This window comes from Protopterus annectens, chromosome 1.part2 (genome assembly GCF_019279795.1).
Source record: "Protopterus annectens isolate FY-2018-M chromosome 1.part2, PAN1.0, whole genome shotgun sequence".
Lineage (NCBI taxonomy): Eukaryota > Metazoa > Chordata > Ceratodontiformes > Protopteridae > Protopterus > Protopterus annectens.
The window spans coordinates 1,170,209,833-1,170,223,037 of NC_056727.1; the positions used below are offsets into that span (position 1 = coordinate 1,170,209,833).

The following is a 13,205-nucleotide window of genomic DNA, read 5'->3' on the forward strand; positions in this document are numbered from 1 at the left end:
ACATCTTAAACCCTCCTTCTCTATTTACCTCACTTAACAATAATGTCATCACACCTGAACCTTATACTAAATTATTCGGTGTAACTATCAATGAACAAAAATTTGACATGCATATCAAACAGTGTATAAAAAAAAAAACAACCAAAAACCTGGAATTCTGTACCGTAATCATAAACTACTCTTACCCTCTATCAAACCCTCCCTTGCTATGTCTCTCCTCTTACCCTGTCTTCTGTATGCAGCTCCAGTCTTTACTGACCTTCAGTCATCTCTCCTGTCCAAATTAGAACTAACTTACCACAAAATTGCTAGAATTGCATCCAGCCAACCATATAAAGCACACCACTGCCTCGCTCTTAAGTAGTTACTTTTGCCTGAATTCCAAAAACAACTTGTTCCACAACTACATATTACACACACTATACTCTACAACCCCACTTCTTGTCCCTCCATCTCAAACACTGTATCACTCTACAACCCCCGTCGCCAGCTTCACACATCTGACAAACATCTGCTAGAGATCTGCAAACCCACTAAACATACAGGAAAATCCCTTTATAAATTCTCTGTCACTCATATCTGGAATGCCCTTCCCTTTAATATAAGTATCATCCCCCATAAAGGCCAATTCAAACTCAAGCTTAAAAACTACCTACTAAATATCTGTCCTGTCCTTGTCAAACTCCTACCTGATATCTTACTGCTCTCTTCCTAATTCTATCTCCTTACTCTAAGCATATATCTTATTTTCTATTTGTCTCTCCAATACATCTATTACTGCATAACTACACTTTGTTTCTTGTAAATACTGATGCACATGGAATTTATTGCTGTCATCTGTACATATTTTTGCATATAGAATTTTATTGCTGTTCTGTACTAACATTCTGCAACTTGTACACAACTGTGTAAATAGTGGTTCTTATTTTCAATGTATAACTACCCAATACTATACTATTGTAAATATATCTCTGTTTGTGATATTGTTATTTGTATCTGGAGCTTTTCTCCTTGGGTCTCCACTGAACATGTGCCCCTGTCTTAATTGGACTAACCCGGTTAACAAATGATAATAAATAAATACAAATTGTGACTTTATTCAATATCCTATAGAATCTTGAAGGGGATCTGTCCCTTGCGTTTTGGGGAGAGGTAGATCATGGTCAAATAGGTTCCTAGGCAAGGTAATGGATTGGGTCCCCAACACACGCAGTAGTCTCCCAGCCATCCACAGCCATTCCCGGGTCCCATTACTTGGCTATTTTTCTCCAGTTATGTTATTTAAAACTGACAGGGTGCACACTATTTTCCTCTTTAAATCCAAATATCTTTACTCATTGCAGAAGTAATTTAAAACTTTTATTTCAGTTTTTTTCACACAAACACTGAGATATTTGCTAAACAAAATAATAGTTTCTCAGAATGAAAATAGATATGGCATTAACAGTACACTTTTCTGCCCTTGAAGCTTATATTCATTGAAACCCACATTGAAAGGAAATGCATCTGACCAATGGTGGATTAAGTTTGCCTTTGGTCTATTTTCAAACAATAGGCTCCTTGCACATATTTGTAGGACCATGCACGCATGCATGTGTTCTTTGATCACCTTCTTGATTATTCTAAATTATATTCCTTGTACAATAGACCATCACTTGGGGATTTCATATTTTTAGTTTTGAGCATTTTCCCAATTAGCTGCTGCTTCTTCTTTCGGCTGCTCCCATTAGGGGTCGCCACAGCAGATCAACTGTTTCCATTTCTTCCTGTCCTCTGCATTTTGCTCTGTAACACCAACCACCTGCATGTCCTCTCTCACCACATCCATAAACCTTATCTTAGGCCTTCCTCTTTTCCTGTTACCTGGCAGCTTCATCCTTAGCATCGTTTTCCCCATATACTCTGCATCCTTCCTCAGCACATGTCCAAACCAACATAATCTTGCCTCTCTTTTTTTTTTTCTTCTCATTTTCCCAATTAGCAATAAAACAAAATGTATGAACCAATGACAAAAATCCCCATTTAAGAACGTCAATCATAAAAGGCCACTCAAACTAATGTAATTACAATCGATCAATATCAGTCAATATACATAATCTCTGTAGAAATGACAATCATCTGAATAATTCCACATTAAAGAGATCTGTAACTAATGAAGTGGTTGCCACTAGCAAACAACTTTATATTTCAGTGTTTCATCCATAAATTCAGTGCCTGCTGCATTTGAAGAATAAATTGCCTGTGATACATTAAAAAAATAATAAGCTGGTAATATTGCAACAGAGAATAGATGGCAAACCAATGACAATTTCATAGTTACAAGGCATCTCATCCCGGGGACACACTCAGGATGGCAGCAACCCCCCCTCCCCTTAAAGTACAAGACAGTATAAGCAATCCATCAATGTGCTGTAGGAGTAGAAGTCGCAGCCTTCTGCAACAAAATCAAGTATGCTACCTATTGTGCTACTAACGCTGCTTTCAAATGCTCTTAAACAAACAGTAAGAACCATTTTTTAAACAAAGCAGTTGCACACTGAAAACAAACTTAGCCTGAGCAGCAGTATACTTCTCTTGTCCTGAAGCACACAATTCCTTGAAAATACACTGAAATTCATAGTCTGGTAGCTGGTTTGAGCAACTTATCTATAATGTCTATGCTTTAATCCACAGACAGTAGCGGGTAGCAGGAATGTCATGTGTTTAAATTCCCTACATAGACATGGAATATAAGAAGCAATCAACAGCATGTGTGTGTGCGTCTCAGTGCCAGCATACAACAGCAGGTGTGTGCACAACAGGATGTAAATCTGTGTTGCACACAGAGGGCATTCTTAGAATGGTCCTAAAGACATGCATTTCTTTTTTATTAAAAAGTAAATGCTGTGGCAGCCCACTCCCCCCCACAACAGCGGACCCCTCACAGTCAGTCACAGTCAGCGGGGGCCTCTGTCAGCCAGTGTGCCAAGGCAATTGCCTAGGTTGCCTAGTGCTGGATACGGCTCGGCTATTGTGCCGTGAGTGATCCAGTCACCTTTTATCTCTTGTACCCCTTAGCAAGGGAAAATAAACAAGCTGTAATTTTAACATTTTCCTCCATGCTAAGCATCAACATATAACAAAGTAAATGTATGATCACCTGTAACTACCTTACAACTAGTGTTCAGTCCAGCAGCATGCAACTCAGTGGCAGTAAAGTATAACATCAGAGAAAGACTACATTATGGCAAAAACATTCCTCTAAAATGTCTCTGATTTTACCTAGATTTTTTCCCATCCCTAGTTCCCTGTGATTTGAGGGGAACATACTTTGGCAATAGCATACCTCTCAACTGTGCCAGATTTTGCCTTATATTTTTGACATTGCCCTAGTAAAACTTTTGATATACTGGCATACCTGTCAACTGTCCCAGATTTTCAGAGGTGTCCCTGATTTTGACTAAAATTGTAGCTCTGTCCCTTTTAATCCCTCCTTAAACTAGTGACTTTTGAAGACAAGGTGAAGAATTGCCCTTATTAAATAATGACAATAATTAAAGTTATAAACTTTTTTTACTTCAGAAAATGTATATTAATTCAGATTCTCTTATTTTATCACTTATGCAAGTTGAAAGTAGTATCATTTTAGAAGTGTCACTGATTGTCCCTGTTTCCTTGATTCTTTTGAAATTTGTCCCCGATTTGTTTAGTGCTGTTTACTGGTGAATAGCGAAGGCTTGCAGTCAATAATGTCATACATTAGCATTTTATACTTCTTGTTTAGAGCATGCTTGGTGAAGGAAAACCTGTTGTACTGACTTTTCAAGAGAAATAAAATAATACCTAAATGTTCCAGAGATTGTCTTTCCCCCGTTTTTTGAGCAAACTTGTTGACAGCTATGAGGTAAGCATGTGGTACAGAACATTACTGTACCGCTATTGCTACTGAGATAGTACCCTGCCCCTTGTTCAATGTCATTAGTGAGGTTTATAGTTAGTCTACACTGACACACAGTATTCAGAAAGTGCATGCTTATGCAGAACTCATTGATTCCCTGACTTTGTGTCTTCTTTGCCCTGTTATGACAAACGCTGCTTCTCCACCAATGTAAAAAAAAAAACAAAAAAAGAAACCGTACTTATATAAAGGTTTTATTTAAAATGGCAAGATTACTGATACTAAACTAAAAAAAAAAGTGTTTGCTGCAATTAAAACACTAGGCGCATTACCGTGACCGCAAATGCAGTACCGGCATTCATTTATGAAGTCGATACTAAATTGCTGCACAACTGCAACCTATAATATATTTTTTATTTGACAACAGGTAACTCTATTAAAAAAGAGCAATGTTGGTGAATTAAACTTAAATTATTATTATAAGATGAATTATTGACTTCCTTTACTTCCGAAAATGAATGCATATGCTCATATTCTGTCATCTTTTCGGTATAAATACTTAAACTGTTATAACTGAAGATATGTCTTTATCTGTGTTAGTTGTAGAAATAAGAGCTGGAAAGTTATGCAACTGACATCGGAAACAACCTAACTTTACGAAGCTCTGCAGACACATACCTTGCAACGTCCTGAATCTTGAGCAACAGGAGTAAAAGCCTTTAACTAGCATTTACTGTCCACTCACCACAAACAAAGAAAAAAAAAAACCAAACAGTTCTTCCGTTAAGCACTGGATGCAAGCACTTGTTACATTTGTAACAAGTGGTTTGTTACTGTTACAAACAGCAGTTACTGAATGAAGCTTGTAAGCGATCAGTGCATACAATGCATACAAACAGTATAACTCCCAATTTATTGCAGGGCATTCAATGTTTATTTATTTTTTTTCAAGTATGAGGTTTGATAGGGCACAATCATAGATTTTTCTGTAATTGCTCTTCCTTTCCTATAGAATCAAAACATTTCAAGTGATGTATCAGTACATAAGGAAATCTTTCAACTTACCGCTACCAAAGTTGTGACAAATAAAGGTCCGAATTGATCGGAACCAAAGCAGTTGTGCAGGTATGGTAGTAATTCCCCAACAAAACAGATCGGAACCAATTCAGTTGTTTAGGTATGGTAGTAATCCCTCAGAAAAACAGATGGCGTCCAGAAACTGCATTGAACAGAGTAGATGTTCATCGTGCATACAGCTGCAGTCATAACAGATGGGTTCTCCTGCCGTCAGGCGGGTCCTCGGTCGGCCGAATTCCAAAGTCTAGGTCCAGCGTCGGTTGTCGTCGCTTCTTCCCTGATGTCAGTGCGACAGGGGTATAAAAGAACCAGCCGATGCCATTTTCTTCAGTCTTTCTTGCCGTGCGGTGCCTGAAGCAGAAGCAGTTCGAAAGTGCCGGTCGGCCAGCTCCTGAAATTACGAAAATTTTGCAACCGAAGTCTTCTTGAAAGCTAAGTACCCCGTTGGGGAAACTTTTCTTGCCTCAGACCGATGTCAGACAAAGTTAATTGTATTTCATGTGGGAAGCAAATACCGCATAAGGATTTTCATTCCCTCTGCATTCCTTGCTTAGGCCCAGACCACGACGTCTCGGTCTGTCATTTTTGTGCTACATTCAACAAACGCACCATTAAGCGTCGGATGGAGTTCTCCCAGCATTATTTTGGCAAAAAATGTAACTATATTATATCGTCGGATACTCCGACTCCAGTTTTGTCTAAAAAACGCAATGATAAGGACCGACACACGAGGTCCGCGGCCTCTACCGACACTATGCCAAAGCCGACTACAGGTGGTCCGGTTCTCAGCGAGGCACCTACGCAGCCCATGACTACCGACAACACTTCATTGGCGGTGTCTTCTGTGCCCGAGGTCGCAGGCTCCTCGGCCCACACCCCGACTACAGATACCGAAGCCAGTCTTGGTGGTGAATCTCAAAATGTAGACAGGTCTGCCTCCTCTCAAGGTGTCTTCAGACCTTCCTCTTCTTTTTCCATCAAGGCTTTCACTGAGTCTAAAGCAGCCATGCATTCTAAGAGACAAGCTACACATGGCCCTTCTCCAGGCCCCATGCCTAAAAAACAGATGCTTAAAATGGCTGAGGATTTAATTACTCTTATCAGGGGTTCTCAACCCCCCCCGGACAAAAGGCCCAGAGTGGAGGAAGAATCCCCCTCCTCTGACCAGGCCTCCATTATTTCAGAGCACTCTGATGAACAGGACCATTCTTACTCCCCTTTTGAAGATTCTGATGCAGAGGAGTCCATTCCCTCTGTCTCCCCCACAGAGGATTACTCATTTGGGAAAACCTTGCATACCTTAAGGGAGCACTTCCACTGGGAAGGCCAAGAGTACTCAGATTCCAAGGAAAGGCTTAGGGATTTTCTCTTGCTACCTCAGCACAGGCCTCTGGCTATACTTCCTGTCTTAGACATACTAGATGATGTGTACTCGGAGGCCTGTCTTAACCCGGATTCTTTACCTCCAGCCCCAGTCAAGCCTGACAGGTACTACCGGGTTCCTGGCTCACACCAATTTTTATACAAAAGCCATGCGGCTGACCCAGAAACTATCTCACTGGGCCCCAAGGGAATTAAGGCTTCCACTGCTAAAAATCCATTACTTTCCGAGAGAGATTCCAGATCCTTAGAAAGGTGGGGAAAAAAGGTATACACCTCGGCCACCTTAACTATGAGGGCATTAAACTGCTAGTTCCATATGCTAAAGTACCAACAGTTTCTGTTATCACAATTGAGAAGTAAAATGTCACAACCTGAACAACCAGACTTGAAGGAGTTGCAGGATTTGATGCATAGTGCAGAACAAGTGGGTAAACATACCTTGCAATGTGGTTTTGATGCTCTAGAGGCCTCATGTAGAGCTGCTGTTACAGGATCAGTGATATGTAGACATGCCTGGCTCAAGGAACAAACCTTACCAGATCATGTCAAAGCTAAATTACTAGATGCCCCTCTTCAAAGGGATGTATTATTTGATGTTAAAGCTGAGGAGGTATTAAAGAAAATGGAGGAAAAGGCTAAATCAATGCAAACAGTGAAAGATTTTCTACAGGTACAACCTCCACGTTTCAGTAGAAATTGGCCCTCCACAAATTGGTCCTTTCCAGCCACGGACAGACCCCAAAGAGGTAGATACAGGCGCCCGAGGGGCAGAGGGCAATCTCAAGGATCGTTTAGAGGCAGACAATGGCAAGCTCCTACACAAAGAGGTGGTGAGGATAGTTTGCAGCCATTCATAAAGCAAGCCCAATGACTTTCCCCTTTGCATGCCAAGCAAGGCTCAAATGGCAGCACCCTTAGGTGGAAAACTGGCATTATTTTCAAAAAATTGGCATATTGTCACAAAAGACAAATGGATCCTGGACATTATAAACAGGGGCTACAGATTCCATTTTCACACCCTTCCAAAAATGAGAGGCATGCCAAACCTGCCACACAATCAAAGGGCAGAGGCACAACTGCAAATTTCAAAGCTCCTAAACATGAGAGCTATACAAAAGGTACCTACGCACCAACAAGGTCAAGGTTTTTTCTGGTACCAAGAAAAGGAACCGACTGGAGACCCATTCTGGACTTATCCATCCTAAACACATTTCTGCTCGTACCAAAATTCAAGATGCTCACATTACAGCAGCTTTTTCCCATGCTGGGCAAGGAGTCTTGGCTGGTAACATTGGACCTCAAGGAGGCATACCTGCATGTCCCAATCAGACAAAATTGCAGAAGATACCTCAGATTTCTTGCAGGTTCAACCCATTATCAATTCTCTGCATTGCCCTTTGGCTTATCTACTGCGCCCAGAGTATTCACGAAATGCCTGGCATCAGTAATTGTCTACTGCAGACTTCAAGGGATACAAATATACCCATATTTGGATGACTGCCTGATCCAAGCGGACAGCAAGCACATACTTCTGAAACATCTGGCTTTTGTAATAATGTTGTTGAATTCTCTGGGATACACAGTCAACAAACAGAAATCAAGGCTAATACCCTCTCAGAAAATAATTTTCCTGGGTGCCAACTTGGACACAAACACCCAGATGGCCTACCTCACGCCAGAGAAGCAGGGGCAACTAACTCAATACTTCAGAACACTAGCAAATTTCACCAGGCTGACTGCAAGGAAAATCCTGCAGGCTCTGGGATTCATGGCATCTTGCATCCTACTAATCCCATGTGCAAAGCTGCATATGAGGAAACTTCAGTGGTACCTGAAAACCCTATGGTCTCAACACAGCCACAGTTTGGAAACAATAATACCACTAATTCCATGTCTTCAAAAGGAATTTCTGTGGTGGGCTCAAGCATGCCAAACAAACACAGGTCTCCCATTCTGCAAGCCTCAAGCAAATCAAGTCATCACAACAGACGCCTCGGACTACGCCTGGGGCGCACATGACAGATCGGTGCATTCAGGGCAAATAGTCCCAAAAGAAAAGCACCTTCACATCAATCAAAAGGAAATGCTAGCAGTAATAAATGCTATTATAGCTTTCAAAGACCTTCTGCATCCAGGTCAACTATTGATAAGGACAGACAACACCACAGTAATGTGGTACATAAACAAACAGGGAGGAACCCATTCATACCCCCTATGCAGGCTGGCCATGTCACTTTGGAACATGGCTCTGGAATTACAAATCGAACTTCAAGCACAGTACTTGCCAGACAAGGAAAACACGCTGGCAGACAACCTAAGCAGAAATATGACAGATCCACACGAATGGAAGTTGCATCCTCAAGTTTTTACAGAGATAATTCAAGCATGGGGAAGGCCAGACATAGATCTCTTTGCCTCCCACAAAAATCACCAATTGACAAAATTCTGCTCAAGGACTTTTCATCCAAAGGCCTGGAGAGTGGACACTCTCTCTTTCAGTTGGACAACAATGACAGTTTATGCCTTTCCACCTCTTCCTCTGCTGCCCAAAGTTCTATTAAAAACCAGAACAGACAGACCAAAGATGATTCTCATTGCTCCAGACTGGCCAAGACAACACTGGTACCCACTCCTGAGGAGCCTGTCGCATTCCCCTCCATGGACCCTACCTCTAATGCCTCTTCTTCTGACTCAGCACAGCTTCACAACTCTTCACAGTCAGCTGAAAACACTCAATCTGGCCGCATGGAAGATTCCTTAACATCACAACAGACCCTACTCTCCAAGGAGGTGCAGGATGTCATTTTGGAGGCCAGAAGGCCGTCTACTAGAAAAGCTTACTCCGCAAAATGGAAACGGTTTTGTGCCTGGAATGAGAAAAAGGGCCTGAATCCTGGAAAACTGAATTTACCTAAAATATTACAGTATCTAGCTGAGCTGCTAAGCAGTGGACTTTCATTCTCCTCCATCAAAATCCATGCCTCAGCCATTTCTGCAGAATACAACACTGATCCACCTTTATTCTCTCACCCCTCTTAAGACAGTTCCTCAGAGGGGCTAAGAATATAAAACCCCCAAGGAAACAACCAATACCTGCTTGGGACCTCAATTTCATTCTAGAAAAGCTGACCTTGCCTCCTTTTGAGCCAGCTGCCTCAACAGATTTGCAATATTTGTCCTGGAAAACAGCTTTCCTTCTGGCTATCACCTCAGCTCGTAGGGTATCGGAACTACAAGCCCTCATGGCTGTGCAGCCTTTTATCATCTTCCATCAGGACAGAGTTTCCTTACGAACCAACCCGTCCTTTATGCCAAAGGTGGTATCCAGGGTAGCTTTGAATCAGGCTATACACTTTACCTACCTTTTACCCTAATCCTCAAAACAAAGGGGAGAGACTACTACATTCCTTGGACATCCACAGACAGCTGCGTTATTATTTGGACAGAACAAAGCCTTTCAGAAAATCAGAAAAGCTCTTTGTGTCCTATGCTACAGGAGCTCAAGGGAAGCCAATTTCCAAACAGACAATCTCAAAATGGATAGCCCACTGCATACGCTTTTATTACTTTTTTCATGGTAAAACTGTACCTGCAGGCATCAGATCTCACTCCACAAGGGCCACAGCTACGTCTGCAGCTTTCCTCAGAGGAGTCCCTACCAAAGATATTTTGGAAGCAGCCACTTGGAGTTCTGTGCATACCTTCTCCAAGCACTACCACCTACCATTATACTCCAAAACTAGAGCAGGCTTTGCCACTGCAGTCTTGCAGGGCATCCTGGCTCCTCCTAGTGCCTACCACCCCTTTCTTAGCTTTGGGATTCTACCCATCTGTTATGACTGCAGCTGAATGCACGATGAACATAGTACAGTTTTGTACCTACCATAAATGTAGATGTTCGAGTGCTAATACAGCTGCAGTCCAGGTTTCCCTCCCTCCTTCTCCTCTTGGGACAGGCCTATTGGCTAACACCTCCTTATACAACCTGATTGGGGTATTCATTTATGGTGTATTTGCTTGCAATTACTGTATTTTGATTATATGGCATTGCTTTATTACACATATTTATGTATTGCCTTCCTTCTGGGGGCACCTGACATCTGGGGCAAGAAAAACTGAAGAAAATGGCGTTGGCTGGTTCTTTTATACCCCTGTCGCACTGACGTCAGGGAAGAAGCGACGACAACCGACGCCGGACCTAGACTTTGGAATTCGGCCGACCGAGGACCCGCCTGACGGCAGGAGAACCCATCTGTTATGACTGCAGCTGTATTAGCACTCGAACATCTACATTTATGGTAGGTACAAAATTGTACTTTCCCACAGTCAGTCAGCATCGCATTTTTATTGGCTGCAGGAACCAACATTAAACCGTCTCATACATAGCTAATGGTTGGGGGCATTCACAGGGTGAAAGAAAAGGAGGGGGTTCATGTGTGATCCTTGGACAGCAACTAAGGAAACCGTGAAAAATAACAAAGGGCATTATTAGCAAATGGTTTGAGCGCCCTTATGTACTCTACAGCTATGCAAGACTGTTGTATACTTAAAAATGGCTCACAGTAATGGAGCTGTAAGAATGGCTACTGCAAAAAACAGTTGAAATTAAGATTTTGGACACTTGAAGGAGTATGGTACAGGGCTGCATTTATATGATGGGGGAAAAGGGACCTTGGAAATGAGAAAACAAGTATAGCAGCACGTAGTGGTCCTTTAAGAAAGAATTGAAATTAATCATTCTTTTTTATGGGTTAGTACTTTGTACAACATGTTTTTCAAAGGAACAGTACTTTAGGAAATCATTAACTTTTTTCTTCTTTTGCAAGAGGTACTAGACTTTCATAAACTACATGGGGGGTTGGGGGGGTGTGCCTTCATGGATCACCTTTAAAACCTCGAAACCGCGTTTGCCCGACACACTAATGACCGAAACGATAAGACCGACAACATAAAACGCCGACAACGCAAAACACCGAAAACCATTACACCAACACACTACACGTAAACAACACAGTACACTACATGACATATGCACTATCCCTAACCCAAACCCTAACCCTAAGGTCCGACACTACCGCACACTTACCCTACCTGCACCCTAACCCTAACTCACTTACCCACCCCTAAACCCACAGTCCCTCGCTATCGCACACACACCCTACCTGCACCCTAACCCTAACTCACTTAACCCACCCCTAACCCACAGTCCCTCGCTATCGCACACACACCCTACCTGCACCCTAACCCTAACTCACTTAACCCACCCCTAACCCACAGTCCCTCACTATCGCACACTTACCTGTCCGCTCCCTAACAATCCCTCACTCGATCGCACACTTACCGAGTCCGTCGGGTTCTCACCTTTTCGGTCATCTGCGTTTTCGGTATTCTCGTCCCGTCGGATTCCGTTTCGGGCAAACGCGAGTTCGTGATTTTAAAGGTGACCCGCCTTCATATATCCTTCACTGTTAGGAGTAGTTAACTCCAAGAGTGTTGCAGCGTTACTGCATATTGGCAAAAACTGTATATTTTACATGAATTTCTTTATTTGTATTCATGTACTTTTATTGACTAGGCAGTCCCACTAGATGTGTGCCTGTTTTCTGAAGGAGGTCTTGAGCTGATATTTATGCATTTACAACAGAAATTTGGTCAGGACACCAAACAACCCCGCTCCTTTTTTAAATAATTTCTTGGGGTCTTGTACATACAGTTCAGCTATCAAAAACTCCGGTAGGTTGGACCACCGGTTTAGTGTCTTATCTGAAGGGTGATTCAATAAAAACTGCAAGAAGCTGGAGTCTTAGGATCATGGGGTATCAGTGATCCTTAAGGACATGTCAATTCTTTAAACTACATGACTTCTAAATGCTCATGGCTTTTTACTTTTTAAGTCTTTATGAGTACATTCAGGCCGAAGATGTCTGTTAATTTTTAAGGGAAAATATCTCCATTGAACACCACATCTGAAGGGGGCAGGTGAGTCTTCTCAGCCTTTCAGGAAAAAGGCAGACTCCTTGCAAAGTAGTTTGATGAACTGTATTACCATCTTGAAGATTATAAGCTTTTTGTGGTGTTTTAATTTTTCTATCCTGGCATCTAACTCTGTGACTTAGTGTTATAAATTATCCAAGAAGAGCAAGAATGAATTAGTGTTTAATTTATGCTTCTCTCACTTTTCAGTTGTTTATGCACATTTTCACTCTGTTTGCGTTGACATTTTAAATTCTAATTGTGTATATTCATGTTTTGTAAAAGTGTGCATTATAATCAAAATCCTGCAATAGGATGTGCTCTTAAGTGGTTTTTGCTATAGGCTAAGTATAATTACATTTGATGTCATGTTTGGATTACAGGGATCAGAATAAATACAAAGAGGCAGCACACTTACTCAATGATGCCTTGTCAATTCGAGAAAAGACTTTGGGCAAGGACCACCCTGCTGTAAGTACTACTTTTGGTTTGTTGGTTATTTTTGGTAGAGGATATTACTGTTTCTGTGATCCATCCTTTTCACTGAAATGAAACACACACACACACACACACTATATGAGGGCTATCATCATCAGTGGGGATGCCAAGCCCATATCCCCTGGGCTTGTGGCTATTGCTGTCATGCAAGCCTCTTCTTGAATGGGAGCAGTTTGGCTGACTACCACCATTGTTCATCCTTCTAGATGGATGAGCCAGCATTAACCTGTCACTCTAATTTCTCCCTGTCTGCCTTCTCCAGCATATGAACCACTCACTAGTCAAACTTGGATCATTTGAGCTGTAGTTAGGGCTTTAGCCTTGCATGCCACAGAGCTGGAATTCCATATGGCATATTTAGTCAGGCCTTTATCTTGGATGCTACAAATCCAGAATT

General features: G+C 41.9%; 1 protein-coding gene across 8 annotated transcripts in view; it reads left to right on the forward strand.

Moving 5' to 3' along the window:
* Positions 1–13,205, forward strand: part of LOC122792271 (kinesin light chain 1-like) — a 1,642,552-nt gene that overhangs the window by 807,859 nt on the left and 821,488 nt on the right. For all 8 annotated transcript variants that reach the window (XM_044060030.1, XM_044060031.1, XM_044060032.1 and 5 more), the window contains one exon: positions 12,694–12,781. In XM_044060030.1, coding sequence (XP_043915965.1) covers positions 12,694–12,781 — 88 coding nt within the window. The remainder of the gene's footprint in view (positions 1–12,693; positions 12,782–13,205) is intronic.